This window comes from Geotrypetes seraphini, chromosome 1 (genome assembly GCF_902459505.1).
Source record: "Geotrypetes seraphini chromosome 1, aGeoSer1.1, whole genome shotgun sequence".
NCBI classification, from domain to species: domain Eukaryota; kingdom Metazoa; phylum Chordata; class Amphibia; order Gymnophiona; family Dermophiidae; genus Geotrypetes; species Geotrypetes seraphini.
The window spans coordinates 117794974-117816417 of NC_047084.1; the positions used below are offsets into that span (position 1 = coordinate 117794974).

The 21444-nt window shown below is 43.1% G+C and overlaps 1 protein-coding gene across 1 annotated transcript in view; it reads left to right on the forward strand.

Moving 5' to 3' along the window:
- The window catches only part of LOC117356839 (scavenger receptor cysteine-rich type 1 protein M130-like), an 89218-nt gene that overhangs the window by 64622 nt on the left and 3152 nt on the right, over nucleotides 1–21444 (forward strand). Inside the window, exons 7-8 of the mRNA XM_033936596.1 lie at nucleotides 818–1144; nucleotides 5531–5929. Of these exons, the coding sequence (XP_033792487.1) occupies nucleotides 818–1144; nucleotides 5531–5929 (726 nt within the window). The remainder of the gene's footprint in view (nucleotides 1–817; nucleotides 1145–5530; nucleotides 5930–21444) is intronic.

Sequence of the window (21444 nt, forward strand, 5' to 3'; positions counted from 1 at the left end):
GCAGATCTTCGCAATCCCCCTGCATCTTCACTATTCTGAATAACTTTGTATCGTCCGTAAATTTAATCACCTCACTCGTTGTACCAATGTCCAGATCGTTTATAAAGATGTTGAAGAGCATGAGTCCAAGCACCGAGCCCTGCGGCACCTCACTGGTGTTTACGTATGTATGTGAATCTAGCACTATTCTATATGGTATTGTCCAAGTGGTAATTGCAGGAGATATGCACACAACTTATAGAATATTATCAAATACGCACACTTTATGGCGTTTGCAGGCGTGCAAACATATGCCAGCCATTGACCTGTTATAAATGGCAAAGCTTAAACCGTGACATGCCAAAATGGCTTCACATTAGTATTCTATAATGGCTTAGGTGTAGGGTTACCAGAATTTCCATTTGGAAAATCTGGACCCCAAGACCTGCCCAGTTCCACCCATCCCCACCCTGTTATGCCACAGTTCCGCCCCCCAATCCCGCCCTAGCCCTGCCCGAGCCCTGCCCCTCACTGCCTGCCCAACAGTGATTTCTTCCAAGCCTTTCAAAAGTGCCGGGTTTTGAAAATCTGTCCGGACCCCCAGACATGTCCTCAAAAGGAGGAATAGGCTTAGGCTATAAAGGAGGACATGTCTAGGGAAATCCAGATGTCTGGTAACCCTACTTAGGTGCCATTTTAATTTTGGCACTCAGGGCGCATCAGATGTGGATGAGAGATAATAAATGGGGACAGAAGACCAAGAGAAAAAGCATAGCTTTGCTAGGGAGAAGTTCTGAGTTCATCTACTCTCACATTTTGTTTTCCTTTTGTCTTGCAGGTATCTCCAAAGTGCGTTTGGTGAATGGAAGCAGTGATTGTGATGGACGGCTGGAGGTCCATTATCATGATGAATGGAGCTCAGTGTGCAATCATTACTGGGACACCCGAGATACGGCCGTGGTGTGTAAGCAGTTGGGCTGTGGATCTGCCATGGAAACTGCACGGTCAAATCCTTTTGGCTCTCATTTTGATCTGATGTGCCGGAACAGGGCTTTCTGTGGCGGGTCAGAGTCAGCTCTCTCTCAATGTGGATCCTCAACATCACATGGGTTTCTCTACAGTCATCTGGAAGAAGTTGGAGTCATCTGCTCTGGAGCAGATCCTGGTGGGTATTACAGATTCTTGCTAGACCAGTCCAGTCGAGTGGATTCTTCTCCCCTAGGAGCAGATGGAGGCCATCAACGTGGAACATTCCAGTGACGTTGCAAGCAGTATAAGGAGTGGTGGTTCTAGAACTTGCCAGTATTCTCTGTGCTGCGATGTCTTAATTTTTTTTTTTCTTCACAGTTCTGACTTCTGTGGGCTCAGCCTGTGGCCTTTAGCCCTCAGGTTAAGTCCAGGTGGCCAGTGGAAGCTCTCAGTTTGTTCCTTCCCTCAAGACCATGACTTGGTGACTTATGGGATTCAGCTTAACTGAGCGTAGAGATTTCTGATAGGTGTAATTTAGGGTAGGGATACCAGACATCTGGATTTCCCCGGACATGTCCTCCTTTTGAAATGTCCAGGGGTGCAGAAGGCTTTTCAAAACCCGGCCCAGGCCATTAATTGAATCCAGCTGTACTCCGTAATTTGATTAATTTATTATTATTTCTTGGAATCCAACTCCCCTTGGAAATGGTTGATTCTTTCTCCTCTTAATGTGGACTTTATAGTTATAAGTGTAGAATTATTTTTTAATTTTATTATTAGTTTTCCTTTTTAAAATGTAATATTTCCTTTCAAGTATTGTTTATTCAACTTGTAAAAGAATATAAAGTAAAAAAAAAAACCAACCCCGGCACTTTGTCCGGATTTTGAAAAGGTTCTAAGAAATCGCCATTGAGCATGAGGCCATGCACGGATGCCCTCCTGCACAACAAGAGCAGGGGGCGGGGCTTAGGTGGGATGGGGGTGTAATGGGGCAGGGATAGGTAGAATTGGGTGGGGCTGGGGGGTGGGTCTAGGAGTCAGGATTTTCCAAAAGGAAAATCTGGTAACCCTAATTTAGGGCCCTATCAGGTACTGTGAAAGGTCACCTGCGGCTGACTCCCCCTCTTTTTAATCCAAGTTTCCAAGTTTTATTTAAAATTTGATAAAATGCTTATAAACATTTCTAAGTGACTTATATTAAAAGAACTAGGGAAAATACTTAAATCATACCAAACAAAACAAGGCAATCACTTACAGGGAAGAAGAGGAAGGATGTGATAGGAAAGTAACATTAAATGGGTAAGAACGTAAGGAATGGTTAAAAATGTAGCCCAAGAAAGGCTGGTTGTAACTGTGGAGGTATTAATTTAAGGATATGAAGTTTATCCAAGAACATAAGAATATCCTTACTGGGTCAGCCCAATGGTCCATCAAGCTCAGTAGCCCGTTCTCATGGTGGCCAATCGAGGTCTCTAGTACCTGGCCAAAACCCAAAGAGTAGCAACATTCCATTCAGAATCCTAAAGAATAGCAAGATTCCGGAACCCCAAAGAGTATCAAGATTCCATGCTACCGATCCAGGGCAAGCAGAGGCTTCCCCCTTGTCTGCTTGCCCTGGATCGGTAGCATGGAATATTGCTACTCCTTGGGTCCTGGTCCTGGAGTAGTACCACTCTCCTAGCCCCCAAATAAAAATCAAACGGAAGAAGACTATTCAATTTTATAAAGTGGCAATAAGGAATGCTAACAAATCATTATTTCCTACTCAGATGAATCTGCCTCTCATTCCAGACGGGTCTTTAACACTTTTAGAAACTTTTTCTCTACGTCACACTGTTAATCAGGATTTTTTTCCAACTGCTTCTAACTTAGCTGATTATTTTTCAGATAAGATAATTATCATAAGATAATTAAGATTAGAAGTTTGATTATCCACAATTTACAATTGATACTGGATCCAAGTATACTAGGGGCTAGATTCACTAAACCTTACGATACTGTCCCGACGATCTCAAAACCAGTTTTACTGGTTTGCGATCGTTCCCCGACCCGATTTGCTAAACTTCTGCCCGATCCGATCCAAATGGCATGCAAAAGTATTTATTTATTAAAAAATTTATATACTGTTTAAAAGTAGACTGTTTATATAGTTTACATCACAATGTTAAAAAAACCGACGAAAATAAAAGCAAATACATAATACCGCCTAATCAGCCCTCTAGGCGGTGTACAAAATCATAAAAGAAAACAATAGTTAAACTACAAATTTAAAAAGACAGGGGGCGACAGACTTTTGGAGACATAAAACCATAACAGCTGGAAACAAGAGGATAATAGGCACGAACTACAATTTCAAAGATAAAAGATAACAATATACATATAATCCTCAGGGAAATACCATAATGTGGAAAGAAGAGCTCATAGATAATTCATCAATTTTGACTAAAATAACTTTTAAAAGGCATCTACAAAAAGCTGCGTCATTAATAATTTTCTGAACCTACCCTTTTCACCGCAATTTCATATCTGACTCACTAAGGAGTTCCATAACTTAGTTTTCAATCGTTACATTATCATAATGAACAAGGAAAAACAGGCATCATTAACTAAACATTTACAATAATCAAAACTTCCATGCATAATTCCTTTTCAAGCCCACATTAATGGGGAGATATACTTCATTACAGAGCAAAATTTATAGGAAAAAAAAAGAATAAATTCAAGATATATTCTTAACTTAATGGGATTAATTATTGTTTCCTCTTATTCTCTATGGTTAAACAGTGATCGTTAATCATTTCTTCTCTCTAGCAAGTAAAAATTGTTGTAATTGTATTGGATCGCAAAATACAAATTCAGTGTCTTTTAATTTAACAAGGCACTTACAAGGAAATTTTAAATAAAACGATGCTTCGAGAGCCAGAATCCTAACTTTTAATTTCAGAAATTCTTTCCTCCTTAATTGAGTGGCTCTAGAAACATCTGGAAAAATCCTAACCAATTCGCCACAAAATTTCATTCACCTGTTTTTAAAGTATAATTTCATTAATATCATCTTATCCATCTCACTCATGCATGTTATCACCAGGGTAGACCATGTCTGGATCATATCCTGACTATTCTCCCAAAACTCTGTCAAATTAATTTCAGTTGATACCAAACGATCCACACCCTGTGCAGATCCTATTTTTTTCTGAGGAATATAATAATAATTATTAATTGGGAAATTCTCCGCATTGGGTAATAGGAGTTCCATAACTTAACTCCAGAAAGTCCTCTTACCTGTCTCAACAAGTCTAAGCAGAAGAAGAAACACCGATTGGGTTTGCCAATGTGAAAAGAAGCGATTGCTGAGGACCATTCGTTTACTTTCCTTGCCAACTCTCCTGCCCTGTTCGCCCTGAAATATCAGTATCGAAATTACAACCCCATATAAAACAACCATCAAAATTAAAAATAAAAATGTAAATTAACTTTGCATATGCATAAGAATTCCTTTTTTATACTGTAAAAAGTGCATTGCGAGCCCGTGGTTTTAACCCGCGAGGTTAAAGCGTGTTCTGTTCGATAATCTGGCTTCGCTGCGTCGGTCACAAATAATTCCTTTTTTAAAATGTCCAACTCTTAGGGCCAGCAAAAGTAAACTGAGGCCACCTCTCCCCCTTTCTTTTGAGTTTGCTTGTGCTTTGCGCCAATGATGTGCGGGAATAAACCCCGCCCACTAAGTACATGGTAAAGGGCGAAGAGCAAGCGCATGCATAAATTGCATCGATAACCAACAAGGATACTCTGCTTATGCGTTTTGATCACTCTTACTGTAGGGCACACGTAGAATCTGTTGTGAATCGGTTGTTCAGCAGAATTCGGCCAAGAATTGCCCAACAATGATCCAAATCAGTAAGTTTAGTGAATCTAGGCCTAGGTGACAAAATTTGGGACTGCTTTCTTACAACTTGGAAGGACAAAGTTCATTTATTATTCAATAAATTTTCTAACTCTCTTGGATAGTTGCCTTTAATATCTCATGAAAGATTCCCTGCTTAGATCACTAGTTGTTTCAAAAGTCTTAGAAAAAGGACAATATCCTTCCAACTTAACTGCTAGAAATCATCGGTTCGTGTTCAAGTCCTAGCGACTTGATGAATTACAGATCTAAAAAGAAATGGCTTTGTGCTAGTCCAGTAAGGTCCTCTAGTGTCATCTCCAAGGTTGTTTTCATGGAGAGGGAGAGATGTTGGTTAGGGAGAATATGAGAACTGGGAGCAAGGGAAGCATGCAGGAGGCAGAGAGAAAGAAATGTTGGACAGGGAGGGGGCCAGGAAGGAGGAAGGGAGGGAGAAATGTTACACTGGGAGGGAGGAAAGATGACTCATGGAAGGGAGAAATGTCAGATTCTGGAGAAGGGTAATAGAAGGTTGTCTTTCTCGCCTATTTAATTATGTATGCTTATGTATGGAAATTTGTAAGCCACCTTGGATAAAGGCGGATTAAAAATGTTTTTTAAATAAATTAAATAGAACACATAGGTACCCGTAAGTGTAGTGAACATGTGTGTATTACATCCTTGTTCTGTTCTCTGTAGAAATCTCCAATGTCAGACTGGTGAACGGAAGAAGCCAATGTGGTGGGAGACTGGAACTTTTTTACAATAACACATGGGGGAGGGCTCAGTCTGATCTATATGGCCGTGTACAGTGGAACCTGCCAGAGGCTGCGGTGGTGTGCAAACAGCTGGAATGTGGACCTGTCTTGGAAGTGAGCACAAAACAGGACACGCAGGAAGAGAGAACATACAATGTAAAAAGATTAGAAGGAACTACTATACTCATTCCAGGTCATCTTTATCCAGAGAAAATAAACATTGAGTATTCCCCCATGGGTGTTTACTGCAATGGCACAGAATCATCCCTCTCGCAGTGTGGGACCAGCAGAATGAGCCGTCAGCCTTATCAGCACATGCACATTGAGTGCTCAGATTCAGGTACGTATCAGAACCACAGACCCTCAGTTCAGAATCATTCACTCAGAGAAAACAAGAGATCCCTCCCTCCCGAATCGTGGAAGGCAAAGAAAACAAACAAAGAAGGTGACTAGTTCATGCTCAGTCTCCTTTATTCAATAACTAGTGTTTAAGCCCGTTACATTAACGGGTGCTAGAATAGATGTGTAAACTTTTAGCACAATGGGGCGCTGAGGCCTTTCTTTCTTTCTTTGCTTCCTGCTCCCCCCTGTCCAGCAGCACCTCTTCCCTACTACTCCTGTCCAGCAGTAGCCCTTCTCCCTTCCTTTTACCTCCCCCATGTCCAGCAGCACCCCTTCCCTGCTCCCCCTGTCCAACAGTAGCCCTTCTCCCTCCCTTTTACCTCCCCCCTGTCCAGCAGCACCCCTTCTCCCTTCCCTGCTCTCCCTGCCCAGCATCCACTAGCCCGGGCAGCCTCAGAGCTTTTGCTAGGCCGGCCCGCCTCACATTATCGAAGTGGGCCAGCCTAACAAATGCCCCGCGGCTGCTTGATGAAAAGGCAGAAAGTCAGCTGGCGTTGATCAGGATAATTGCACACATGCGTACTTATAGCTTTCTAGGGTTGTAAAATGAAAATGGAAAAAAATAATGATGCAAAATATTTTAATAAAATCCAAAATCTTATTTTTTATTAGATATCAATATTAGATCATAAGATTACTCAATTAATTGATTAGCAAATCAATTGAGTATCATTTGCATCAGAGAATTATTACAGAAGCCAAAAGCTGGCCTTGATCATAAAAAATTCCAACGTTTTACCAGTTACACGTCCATATATATCCTAAATGACGACATTCCTTCGTTACAATCCATCTGCAATCTAATTGGTCCACATTATTTGTTTCCATATAAGGCTAGCTTCATATAGGCATATCACAAATTACATTCTTATATCTAAAAAGTTACATTCTCACATTAAGCTTACATATTTTATAAAAATAAGAAATACATAGACCAATATTATAATACACTTACAAAACTCCTCAGATTTTATATTCTTTCCTGTAAATGTCAGTGTTCTTTTCTATTCTGAGATCTCTGTCTCACAAAGACTGCACAAAGAGAAGATGGAAAGGAGCAGGTACCCCTCCCATCAAGGTTCTACGTAAAAAAGTTGCTCTCTAATGAAGTAGAAAAAGTTGCTCAAGGTCAGAGGTCAAACACCATCTGTTGCCTTATCAGGATCTCTTCAGGATTTTAGATATATGAAAATCAAAATAACCTATATTCCTATCTAATCTATATTGGTTATTAACATATATTCCTATAGCTACCTAAGAAAATTTCTATTATGTAATTTTTCCTAACTTTCTGACACTTAATTTTGGATCAATTCATACCATGATACACATGTGGTTTAGATTTGTCCTTAGCAAACTCAAGTCATGGTAAACCAGGGCCCCCTGGTATGTGGATACCAGGTCAAAAGCCAACTCCTGTCTGCCTACATTTCCCTGAGGATTGGCCTAGTTCAGGCTGGTCACTCTAACACAAAGAAACTCTAAAAGAAACTTAAGCTTCTCATTTGGAGTACATTTGATATGGTATTCATCAATCACAAAAATGTCTTAGCCTGCCTCCCTATATCCGTCAAGCACATGACATATATCAAATCCATATGGTAACTTAAAGTCCCTGTTTTTAAACTTTTTTGTATTTCTGATCATTTTATTCCAGATTATCCAATTTTCATTTATTAATTTATAGCTACTAATCCACATTCTCACTTGCTCTTGGATCAGGCCTTATCTAACAGTTTTTCTTTTCTTTCTAGCTAGTAAATCCTGATGCAATGTGAGAAAGTGTAATAGCTGAATTTTTTTATTTCATGTTGGCTCACTGTTACCTGCCCAGGTAAACAAAGCTGGCCCACCTCAGAACTACTTAAGGCATAGGACAAGGTCCTGAGCGTCAGAGATCGGGGCAGGAAATCAGCTGAGGCAGGCACTGCACATGCACGGCATGGCACCATGTAGGCACGGAACACGGAGATTGAAGTACACATGCACGCTAAGGGTTTTATTATAGTAGATATGACTATGACTTTTGTTTGTTCACTTGTCGGTTTCATAGGGGATCGCAGAATTGCCTCCAGCCACTGCATGTGGGTTACAAGGCAGATACTTGAACCTTATTTTACCTCAAACAATCATACCGTCTTTCTTTTGCCGACAGATGAACAAACAAAAGTCTTTTTTAAGACTAAAAGAGAAGTGTCACATGTTTGTGAATCCCTAAATACCTTGTTCTCCTCGGTTTACAAAATCAGACTCCTGAGGCAGACCTTTTTAGGCCGAAACACAATCATGTCGAGTCAGTGTCATATTGTTTATTTAGTTATTTCAATTTCTATCCTGTTCTCCCAGAAGCTCAGAACGGGTTACAAATAGACATTTACAATCATTTGAAAACAGACTAGTCATGACAACAAATAGGTTACAGTAGACAATAACAGAGCTTATTCTAGAGCCCAGACTGGTCATAGCGAATTATCTAATAAAGGAGATCGATTACCAACTAGTCACCTTCTTTGTTTGTTTTCTTTGCCAGTTCAGAATCATTTTCACAATCAAAATAATATTTCTTTTTTTCAATCTTTCCAATCTTGCGGATGTGGGAAGAAATTATACATAACATGCTGATCATTTGTCTGTCTGTCTGTCTGGGTGCATAATTACTCTCCAAATATTTAATGGAATGCGATCAAATGTGAAAAGCTAGGGGAAAAAATTCATCAAATTTGAAAATGGGTCCGAGCAGGCTGTGGATTACAGAGAAATAACCTCCGCATAACAGGCCAGATCCATTTCAATGGGAGTAATTCCAGCTTCAATGTTTAAAAAGGAGACAGAGCAGCTTTTAAACTGAGATGTGGGGGAAAGCTGACAGTTGCCTGGGAGCAGATGGTTCAGTGTAAGGTTTCCTTGGAGGATACTCTTGAAACAAGATATTTAGGGGGAAGAAACTTGGCTGCTCAACGGTATGGACGGATAATCCATTGCTCTTCCCTCCCTGCACTTGATAACGATCATAATATATTATAAATACAGTGGTACCTTGGATTACGAGCATAATCTGTTCCAGGAGTATGCTTGTAATCCAAAATGCTCGTTTATCAAAGCGAGTTTCCCCATAGGAAATAATGGAAACTCGCTTTGATACGTTCCCCCCCCGAGGCCAGCAGCGCTGCTCCGCCCCCCGCTCGCAAAGACCCCCCCTCCACGCGAACCGGCCCCCCCCGCCCGAACAACTTAAACTTACCCCCACGCCCCGCCCCCCGTTTTGGCACCGGCACGCAGGCACAGATCGTGCCGGTGCCTAGAAGATCTTCTGGCTTCTGCCTGCCTTGAGCATGCATCTGCACATGCTCAAGGGCTTCTAATTCTCCCTCTCGCTGGGGCGGGGGGGGTAAGTTTAAGTTGTTCGCGCGGGGGGGGGGGCCGGTTCGCGCGGGGGGTGCCGGTTTGAGCAAGGGGGCCTTTGCGAGTGGGGGGGAGCGATGCCGGTTATCGGGGGAGTGCTCGCAAATCAAGCCAACACTGCTCGTCTTGCAAAACATTCGCAAACCGGGTTACTCGCAAACCGAGGTTTGATTGTAACTTAAAATCTTACAAAAATAGGTAAAGAAGAAGCAATCAAAATTAGAAACAGCTTTTGTGGCAGCGGGAGTAGCGAAAAGATCAAAAACAGATCCTCCAACTCCCTCAAAGATACCACTGCCACAAGATGCTGAGGAAATAAACAATCCAATTATGGTTGAATTAAAGAAAATACAGGAGCTGATACAAGGTAATACAGAGAAACGTACTTCAATCCAGAAGGAAGTTTTCAATCTGTCACAAAAACTGTCAGTTTGCAGTGGATGTACAGATCAGCTGGAACAACATGTTTCTGTGATAGAAGATGATGTAAACAAATACCAAGCAGACTGGAAGGTTATAAATAGACTAATTAAAGAGCTGGAAGATACAAATAATAGGAGTAGGCGAAATAACATCCGATTGCTGGGTCTGCCAGAAGATGTGGAGGGCACAAGTCAATTTATAGATGAATTCATTCCTAAAATACTTTTGCTAAAATTTACTTTTCCTTTGGAGGTGGAGAGAGCACATCGAATTCCAAGCCGTTCTCAAATAAACAAGCAGGTCCTAGACCACTAATTTTCAAACTCTTACATTACCAACAAGTGAAGGAAATCCTTTCTGCAGCAAAACAAGTGAAAGAAAGTTGTGAGAAAATTGAGAATAGTGCAGAATACAGCTGTTCGCCTGATATTTGGGCTGAAGAAAAGCGAACATACTGGCTACCAGTGGAAGCACGAGTAATATTTAAATTTTCATGCCTTTGTTTTAAGTTGGTTTGGGGATTTGCCCTTACCTACCTCTTATCCCATTTCGTGCTACATAACCCTGTGAGGTTAACCAGGAACTGTAATTTATTTGCATACCCGAAGATTTTAGGCTGTAAATGTAGGTCTTTCTTAGACAGGATGCTCACATTTCAAGCAAGCAAACAGCAGTCCTGGTTGGGTAACTACATTAGTGGAGCCATGCTGTCTTACGGCGCCTTCTGAAAAGAAATTAAGACAGTATTGTTTAATAAATTTATCTCTTAATTCAAGGTTTTATTCTTAACATAATAATTTTATTGTATTAACATAAATTTTTTTTGTCTTTTTTTAGTTAACATGCTGTATTTTTACCATTAGTATTTTGTATTTTGCTGATTGTCCAGTTTTTTTCTCTTTTGTGTAAACCGCCTAGAATTATTTTGATTGAGGTGGTATAGAAAAATAAAGTTATGCTATGTTATGTAAGTGGCAGGAAAATAAAATTTCATTATTCCCAGACTTTGCAAAGCAAACTGAATCTTTGAGGAAACAGTTCCACAATTCAGGCAGATGGGTGCTAAATATGGGTTGATGTACCCAGCAGTGATGAGAGTGACTTATAATAATAAAACATCCAATTTCGATGATCCTAAAGATCTTCAAGAATTCATATCTCAACAGGATGATCAGATGAATTTAAAGTGGCTTTCTACAGCTTAGTCTGAGTTATATCAGTTGGTATGAAAAAAATAGGAAAGGTTTATATCGCTACAGATAAAATTTGTCAGTTGGTCTGTGAGAGTTCCAGGAAAGGAAGGAAAGTTTATACTACGTTACTGTTTTGTGGTTTTCATCTAACTTTTTACATAAAGATGGATAATTTTGGGGAAGGAATGGACAATTACTTCTTCCTGGATTGTCAATCTTATGTTAGTTCATTATAGTGGATCAGAAATGGAAGACAGTTTTGTTTTTGTTTTTAACTTCCTGTTAAAGTTGACACCTTTCTTAGATGGTTACTATGGCGACGGATTCAAACAGAGGCTTCAAGAGAAGAGGAGAAGTCTAATGTATACAGCTGACACCTTTCTTAGATGGTTACTATGGCGATGGATTCAAACAGTGGCTTCGAGAGAAGAGGGGAAGTCTGATGTATACAGCTGAAACCTTTCTTCGATGGTTACTATGGCGACGGATTCAAACAGAGGCTTCGAGAGAAGAGGGGAAATCTGATGTTTACAGCTGACACCTTTGTTAGATGGTTACTATGGCGACGGATTCAAACAGAGGCTTCGAGAAAAGAGGGGAAGTCTGACTTATACAGCCTCGTTCTCACTGGATTATCTGGAATCTGCTAGAAAATGTGTCATGCCTGCAACTTGTATAGTGACAGATAGGAAGGGTCAGATCTGTTAATCTGTATGGGCCAAGGAAGATAAGGAAACTGACGTGTTCCATTTAATTGATATGGTGCTATTATTAAATTAATAGAAATGTAATGATTAATTTATTCTTCTACAAGTAATCGGTTAATATTTAATTTAATGTTTGCTATTTGTTGAAAGTAATATAGCTGTAATATAAAATGAAAAGGGACTTTACATGAATTCGTCATATGGATTAGGTTGTTGTTTTTTTTTTTTTTTAGTATATATGAATTATATTGAAAGATGCAGTCTGTTGAATATATTTGAAAATAATTTGTTTGAGAGTTGAAGATAATAATAATAATAATAATAATTTTATTTTTGTATACCGCCATACCCAGGGAGTTCTAGGCGGTTCACAACAAATAGATGAGTTACATACAGTGCAGTTGAAAAAGAAGTACATAACAAGTCAATCGAAGGGTCAAACTAGTTTACATTGACAATTTAAGTAAGGAAGGACTAATACAGAGCATATATGGTATTTACCGTAAAAGAGTTCAATAGAATTTGTGAGAAGGGGGAGCCAAGCATAATGTAAGAGAGGAGGGGACAGGGATCGTTGGGAGGGGGGGGGAAGAGGGGGAAAAAGTAAAGAAAGGTGGGCCGTGTTGAGGGGGGGAAGAGGAGGATTTGGTCTGATGCAGAGGAGGGAATTCGATCTGTTTTCTAATGAGGAGAGGGGGAGCATTAAGGATTTGGTCCATTGAAAAGTAGAGTTTTGAGCTTTTTTCTAAAGTGGAGGTATGAGGAGGCGTCAAGTATAATTTGGGCGAGCCATGAGTTTAGTTTGGCCGCTTGAAAAGAGAAGGTTCGTTCAAGGAATCTTTTAAGATGACATGCTTTCAGTGAGGGGAAAGCGAACATAGTTATTCTGCGGGAGCTCTTCGCTTAGATATAATTTTAATTAAGCGATTAATCAAATATAAATAAAACTTGAAACTTATTATAGTTCAGGTTGAAGTGGGGGTAAAGATAGTCAGGTGACATACCCCATACGGTTTTGTAGCAGATACAAGAGAACTTAAATAGGACCCTGGATTCGAATGTCAGCCAGTGCAACTTGTGGTAGAAGGGGGATATGTGTTCCCATTTCTTTAGACCGAAGATAAGGCGGATGGCGGTGTTTTGGACCAATCTCAGCTTTTTGGTGACTTTCTTGTAGGCGCCTAGATAAATGATGTTACAGTAGTCCAGGACGCTAAGAATAGAAGCTTGGACCAGCAGACTAAAGGAGGTTTCGTTAAAGTATTTTTTAATGGTGCGGAGTTTCCAGAGTATCGAGATGCATTTTTTAAACACTAGGTCAGTATGTTTCTCTAGTGAGAGATGTTTGTCTAAGGTGACTCCTAGAATTTTTAAGGATTGCTCGATACAGTAGTCTAGGCCATTGATATGTATCACAGTTTCCTTGATTTTGTCGTTTGGGGATGCTAAGAAGAATTTAGTTTTTTCTGGGTTTAGCTTTAGCCTAAACGCTGTCATCCAAAGTTCGATCTGATTTAGGGTGAGAGATAGCGAGTTGAGTAGCTCTGAGGTAAGGTAGGAGAGCGGAATGATTATGGTGATATCATCTGCATAGATGAAGAATTTGAGATTCAAACTCTGCAGGAGGTTTCCTAGGGAGGCAAGGTAGATGTTAAATAGGGTGGGGGACAAGGGGGAGCCTTGTGGGACCCCACAGCGGTTGACCCAGCTGTAAGAGGTAGTGTCGTCCTTGAACACCTTGTAGGTTCTTGTTGTCAGGAATTCGTGGAACCAGTTGAGAACATGACCTGAGATTCCAATAGATGTTAGGCAGTCTAGTAGAGTGGCGTGGTCAACCAAGTCAAATGCGCTACTCAGATCGAGTTGCAATATAAGAGCGCTTGAGCCTTGGCTGAATAGTTGATAAAGGTAATCAAGCAGAGAGGCTAAAATTGTTTCAGTACTGTGGCCTGATCGGAAACTGGATTGATTGTCATGTAAGATATTGTGTTTTTCTAAGTATGTGGTGAGTTTGGTGTTTACTATCCCTTCTGCTATTTTGGTGACCAGGGGGATATTGGTGATTGGTCTAAAGTTGGATGCATTGTTAGATGGCTCTTTAGTGTTTTTCTTAATTGGCAAAATCATAATGTGCCCTTGTCCAACTGGGAACTTCCCAGAGGTTAGTAGAGAGTTGATCCAAGTCAGCATTTTGGCCTTAAAAAAGACAGGGGCCGATTTCATGACATTAGGGGGGCAGGTATCTAGTCTGCAGTAGGAATTGGCATACTTATTGTAGTAATTACTGAAAGTTTGCCAGTCTATGGGTGAGAATGTGTTCCAGAATAGATCGGCTCTCTAGAATTGTCTTAATCTAGAAGAATGGGGTAACACCAGTGCGGTTATGTTGGGTCAGTGAGGGAGGACCTTAGTTTTTGTATTTTGGAGATGAAGAAGTCCGCCATGCAGTTTGCAGTTAGGGAGGGCTCTTCGGGTGTGTCGATAAATGTTTCTATATTGTATAGATCATTTACCAGCTTAAAAAGGTTGCTACTGTTGGTTGAGATGTTGCCGATTTTGAGGGCATAGAAGTTTTTACGTTTTTCTTTGGTCTGAGTTTTGTAGATTTTTAATTTTTGTCTCCAAGCGATTCTGTGCTCTTGTGACCCTGATTTTAGCCAAAGTCTTTTCGATTTTCTTAGGTCTCTCTTTAGCAATAGCAGTTCCGTGTCAAACCAGCCCTCTAGGTTTTTAAGTCTCTTTCTGCGGGTTTTAATGGGAGCCATTCTATTTAGGATATTGGTGCTATCATTAATCCAGGAGTTCATGAATTGATCGGTTTGTATGTTTTGATCTGATATGATCTCATAGTGAGACCAGAATTCTACGGGGTTTATTTTACCTCTGCTAGTATGGAATTTTTTATTTCTCGTTTTTGGGTTATTATTATTTGTTGGGCTTGTGGTTTTTAGTTGGCAATCTAGTTCAAAATTGCAGAGGCTGTGATCCGACCATAGAGAGTCGGTCCAGTGTTCTTGTTTCCAGAATATTTTGGGGTTAGGTAGCTCTCTTGAGGAGAAAGTGACTAAATCTAATTGATGGCCTCTTTGGTGGGTTTTAATTGGTGGAGGTTTGAGGTACCCTAGTGAAGAGATGAGTGACCAGAGTTCTATGGTTTCAGATTGGTCTATTTTTTCCAGGTGGATATTGATATCTCCACAAAGTAGGTTGTAAGGGCTAGATAGAGAGTTAGTTAGTAAAAATTCGGAGAAGTCATCCTTGGCAAGGTTCCATTTTTTTGGAGGAATGTAAAACAGAGTTATTGTTAGTGCAGCCGCTAGGGATTTGGACGATAGTGAGAATGAAAGAATTTCTAGGTTTGGAGTGGATTTTGAGCTTAGAATAGAGCAGTGTAGGTTGTCTTTGAAGATTATGGCTAGGCCTCCCCCCCTGCCCCAAGTTCTAGCCAGCGATAAAATTTTGAAGCCTGGGGGAAGGCAGTCTTGGATAATAATATCGTTATCGGATAGTAGCCATGTTTCTGTAAATAGAGCGAAGTCAGGGTTGGTTTCTTTCAGCCAGTCCTTAATAAGTAAGGCCTTGTTTCTCATAGATCTTATATTTAGGTAAAAGCCATGTAGGTTCTGGTAGTTGGCCGGATCAATTGGATAGATGTGTGAGTAAGTTAGTTTTTTTAGTGATCATTGTTTTTTTATGTATGGTTTGGTCGGTCTGGGTAGGGGTGGTAGAACTGGTATTGGGAAGGGGCCTGCATCAGAGTAGTCATATAAGGTGCGGTGAGAGATTGTAGGGGTGCTAGTTTTAACTGCACGGAATGTGGAATTAAGGACAGGGATAGGGGTTAGGGTGAGAGAGTTGATTAGGCAAATTCTGAACCAGATCAGATAGAGTAGGAATAGTGGTAGCCACGGTTGGGAGTTGGAGTGGGCCATGATGCAGATTTTATATAAGAAGTTGGGAGGAGAGGAACACCGTCCAGCAGACGTAGGGTTGGGGTGACAAGAAACTGTCTAGCCGAAGGGGGATGAATGGCTAGAGATATCTTGGAAATGATAGGCAGTCTGACAAAGATGGTTACTTATTGTCTAGAGGTTCAGTTAGTTCTGTCTTGAGATCAGAAGTTGTGGACGTTTCACGTTTATAGTATTAATGTCATGTTTATAGTATTATTTCTATCTTTTAAAAAGATATTAGATTTTTAAGTTATAGAATTTATTTGACTAAATTTTATTAGCTATATATATATATATCCAGAAATCAATGTAAAATAATATCATTTTATTGTAATTTTTAAATTTAATTATATGTATTAGGTATATTTATTTTATTTAGTTTGGGCTAAACAAATTGTTGAATAATTCTAGTAATAGTATTGTGTATCGAGTACCTTGTGGGAGGAGGGGGATTATGAGTCTACCAATCGAGTTTACCATGTGTTTTTTCAATGGGGGGTTAAGGGTGGGGTAGGGCTGGGTCTTATGGGGTTTGAAAACTGGAAGTGTATTAAAAAAAACAAAGATTGGATTGTAAGAAATTTAGGGGTCCTTTTATCAAGGCGCAGTAGGGTTTAACGCGCAGAATACTGCACGTTAAACCACCTGCCACGCTAGTTGCTAATGCCTCCATAGTTTATTTGCTTGCTGCGGGGATTAGCGTGTGATGAAATGTCTGACATGCTAACCCCGCTAGCGCGGCTTGATAAAAGGACCCCTTAGTGTATTCATACTATAATGAATATAAAACATTTTTCATTAAATGCTAATGGACTTAACCATCCCATAAAAAGGAAAAAATTACTTACTTTCCTAAAAAAACAACAGACATATGTTTATTTTATACAGGAAACCCATCTGTCGTAAGTAGAATCTGCTAAATTGAAAGGAGGGTAGATCAGTGAATGTTTCTTTGCTCCAACTGTAGGGAAAAAAGCTGGTGTGACAATTCTGGTGAACAAAAAGTTATCATCAACTTTTGATAACTGTCATGTAGACCCAATGGGTAGATGGATATATAGTAATATGAATTGTGGGGGAAATAACTTTACTATCTTTAATGTATATGCAACAAATTGGAATCAAGCTGAATTTTTTAAAGAGATTCAACAAATTATTCTATCACTTAAGGACCAGGTGGACTCTGGTTAGAAAGGGTTTATCCCAGGACAAGCAGGTAGCATATTCCCTACACATGGGTGACATCATCAACGAAGCCCCCTAGCGGACGTTCTCGCAAGCAGACTTGCTTGAAGATCTTCAAGCTTGTGAGTGTACCGCGCATGCGCGAGTGCCCCTCCCGTCCGACTCGGCATGCGTCTCCTCAGGGTGGCCTCAGTTCTAAGTTTTCTGCGGAGCCAGAAGCCTTGCTCCCTTGCTCTGCGCAAATTCATAGTGCCTCTTTGCACCACGGCTTGCTTTTTTGTTTTCGAGCGCGTCTTTGTTTTGTCTAGTTCCTTCCTATTTTTTTCCGACCAGGTTGGCAGTTTTTGTCAAGCCGCCTGGCCTCGTGGGGCCGCGGCAGTATTTTTTCCTTTGTCCCGGCCTCTGACCGGGTTTAAGAACTGCACTAAGTGCAACCGGGTGATCTCCATCACCGACCCCCATCGTTGGTGTGTGGAGTGCCTGGGTACTGATCATCGAGCTGAGTCTTGCCCGCGTTGTACTACCCTTCAACTTGGGGCTCTTCGTCGGCGTGTGGCCAAGATTCTTAAACTTTTTGGCACCCTGGAAACCAAGGGAATGGCCTCGGCCTCGGTTGTCGGGGCCTCGGCTTTGAAGGCCTCGACCTCGATGAAGTCGCCCTCGACCTCGGCTCCGCCTGTTACTCCGGCTTCCGGTAAGTCTCCTCTTCCTTCCTCAGGTTTGCCGGCGAAGAAGCCAACCTCGGAGTTTCTTGCGAGTGCCGCATCCTCGGCCTCTTCGAGACACCATACTAAGCGTGCCTCCTCAGGTAGGGAATACTCTTCCTCGAGGTCGCCCCCGAAGTTGCAACCCAACTCCAGCATCCTCTGGTTTCGGTGCCTATGTTTGAGGACATTCTTAAGGCTATCCTTACCATGCAGATTTCCTCTGTTCTGGGTCAACTGGCCCCGGCCTCAACCCGACCTCTGTCTGACCAGCCTGGGCATTCCCCCGTGGTTGCTCGGGGTCAGTCCCACAAATCTCGCCGCTTACCCTCAAGCGATTCTTCTTCTGATTCGAGGCATGAGACTTTATGGGTGTCCCGGGCGGGACCCCAGACTATGACTTCTACGTCTTTGAAGCCTATACCTTTGAAGCAGCAGACGACTTCCCCGCCTCATCAAGGCAGGTCCCCGTCCGCCCGTACCGTGGGGCCCCTTGTGGTCTCGTCATTGGGCACAGACCAAGTCTGTCTTCTTCCCTGCCGATCTCTTCGGGGCGGGGGCTTTCTGCTTCGGCACACGTCGGGGACTCATCTTTCACGCTGACCTCTCTGAAGCTTTGGATAGTGGTGCCTCGGACGCCGGGGTCCTCCCCGATTTATCTGCAGCGGGGCCATTCTTCGACGCCCCCGAGGCAATTCAGCAGAGCCTCCTGCTTATTATTCGAGGGAAGTTTCCCCCTCTTTCTCGGCTGCTCCGAGATCTTGGTCTACTTCATCTCCAGAGGATGAGTCTTCTTCTCGACCCTCCTCCTTTACCCGGTTTGTTTTGGACATGGGCCAGGCTCTTAAGCTTGATCTCCAATCCGAGTCCCGGTATACTCAGGAGTATTTGGCGGAGATGGGGCTCCCTCATCCGCCCCGTGAAGCTTTGCTCTTGCCTTTGTATCAGGTGCTCTGGCAAACATTCCTCTGGAATCTGGAGACTCCTTATGCCGTCACTGCCATTCCATCCAAGATGGAGTACCGTTACCGGACGGTCCCGGTCAAGGGTTTTGAGACTGCGTAGCTTTCCCATCAGTCACTGGTGGTTGAATCTTCCTTGAAGAAATCTAACCCCTCCAAGGTCTATGCTGCTGTCCCTCCGGGCAGAGAAGGGCGTACGATGGACAAGTTCGGACTCCGTCTCTATCAGAACTCGATGATGGCAAACCGAGTTCTAAACTATAACTTTACCTTCACGTCCTACCTCAGGTACTGTGTGGACGCTTTCCTCTCGTTCCAGTCTGACGTGTCTGCTCCTTGTAGGCAGGAGTTCCGTCTTCTCCAGGAGACCCTTTCTCAGCTCCGCCTCTATATGTGTCAGGCGGCTTACGACGCCTTTGAGTTGTCCTGGAGGGTCATGGCCTTTGCAGTCGCCATGTGTCACCTGGCCTGGCTCCGGATTGTGGACATGGATCCCAACCTCCAGAATCATCTGGCTAACCTCCCTTGTGTGGGGAATGAGCTGTTTGATGACTCCATTGAGGCTGCCACTAAACGCCTTTTGGAGCATGAGCGGTCTTTCACCTCCTTGGTGAGGCTCAAGCCGAAAACTCTGCAGGCTCATCAGTACAAGATTCCTCTTCTATGATATCTGCAGAAATCTACTCCTGCGTTCTCTCGCCCACCCCCGAGACGCCCACAGCAACAGCAGCAGCGTCCTCCTAAGACCCAGCTGCCCGCTCTGACGAAGCCTGAGCCATCTTTTTGACAATTCCAGTCTGAGTCTGCAGGACTCTCTTCCTCCTGGAGCCCTCCCCCCTTCCCATCGGGGGATGCCGCCATCATTTCAATCCTCAGTGGGAGAAGCTTACCACAGACCTGTGGGTGCTTTCCATCGTCCGAGAGGGGTACTCCCTTCATTTCAGTCGCGTACCCCTGGATCTTCCACCAGGAGAGTTTCCTTCTTCCAGGTCGCACCTTCCCCTTCTTCTGCGGGAAGCGCAGGCCCTCCTTCACCTCAGGGCGGATCGAGGAGGTTCCTCCGGATCAGCTCAATACCCGGTTCTTTCTGGTCCCCAAAAAGACGGGAGACCTGCGTCCGATTCTGGACCTCAGGGCTCTGAACAAGTTTCTGGTCAAGGAAAAGTTCAGAATGCTCACTCTTCCTACGTTGTATCCCCTGATGGACGACGGGGACTGACTGTGCTCTTTGGATCTCAAGGAGGCCTACACGTATGTCCTGATTCATCCGGCTTCTCGCCGGTATCTGAGATTCCGGATGGGGGATCTCCACCTCCAATACCGTGTTCTTCCCTTTGGTCTGGCTGCCTCCCCGAGGGTGTTCACTAAGTGCCTGGTATTGGTGGCCACGGCCCTTCGCCTGCAGGGGCTTCAGGTGTTTCCCTACTTCGATGATTGACTCATCAAAGCGTCATCCCGCCAGGCGGTTCTGAGGGCGACGAATCAGACTATTTTGCTCCTTCAAAGTCTTGGATTCGAGGTGAATTTTCCCAAGTCTCAGCTGTGTCCGTCTCAGTCCCTCGAGTTTATTGGGGCGGTGCTGGACACTTGTCATCTTCGCTCCTTCTTGCCTCGACCTCATCAGGAGGCCCTTATCCATCTTTGTCAAAAGGTGGCTTTCCTGTCCTTGCTCCCGGCCCATCTGATGATGGTCTTGCTCGGCAACATGGCCTCCACGGTTCACGTGACTCCTTTGAAACAGTCTCTCCATTGGTGGATGCTCTCTACCAATCTTTCCAGAGGTTTTCTGTTTCACGCTCCTCCTCTGCAGAAGGTTCTCACGACGGACTCGTCGGCCTGTGCTTGGGGGGGCTCATCTGGATGGTCTTTGCACCCAGGGGCTTTGGTCCAGGGCAGGCGTCTCTGTCACATCAATCTGCTGGAGCTCAGAGAAGAGTTCAACGCACGGACAACCAGGCCACCATGTATTAAATCAACAAACAGGGGGGCACGGGATCTCTCTCCCTGTGCCAGGAGGCGATGTGGCTTTGGGACTGGGCGATCCGCCGCAACATCTTTCTCAGGGCGGTCTACATTCAGGGCCACCAGAACTGCCTGACGGAGAAATTGAGCCGCCTTCTGCAGCCTCACGAATGGTCAATTCATTCCTCGACTCCGGATGTCGATCTGTTTGCATCCCCCCTCAATCACAAGTTGCCTTGTTTCTGCACCAGAGCGAGGCGGATGCCTTCCTTCTGGATTGGACGGACCTTTTTCTGTATGCGTTCCATCCATTCCCTCTGATTCTGAAGATTCTCGCCATGCTCAAGTCAACTCACACCACCATGATTCTGATTGCTCCTCGGTGGCCCAGACAACCGTGGTTCTCCCTTCTGCTGCAACTCCACTGAGGGAGCCTCTTCTTCTGCCTGTTTTTCCTTCGCTGCTTACGCAGAGTCGGGGATCTCTGCTTCATTCCGACCTGCAGTCTCTTCACTTAACAGCTTGGTTCCTCGAGACTTGATGGCCTCTTTCCAGTTGTCTCAGTCGGTCCTGGATGTTCTTGAGGTATCTCGGAAGGAGTCCACTCGCCAATGTTACCATCAGAAGTGGACCCGTTTTTCTTCTTGGTGTCCTACGCAGCGTCAGGAGCCGCAAACTGCATCCTTGTCTTCTGTGCTGGATTATCTGTTGCACTTATCTGGTGCAGGTCTCAAATCCACATCAATTCGAGTCCACCTCAGTGCCATTGCTGTTTTTCATCAGCCGATCGACTGGAAGCCTCTCTCTGTTCATCCTGTGGTTTCCCGGTTCATGAAGGGTCTGTTCCACATTCATCCCCCTCTTAAGCCTCCACCTGTGGTTTGGGACCTTAACATGGTTCTTTCTCTTTTGATGAAGCCTCCGTTTGAGCCGCTTGCACCATGGAGTGATATAGAGGAATT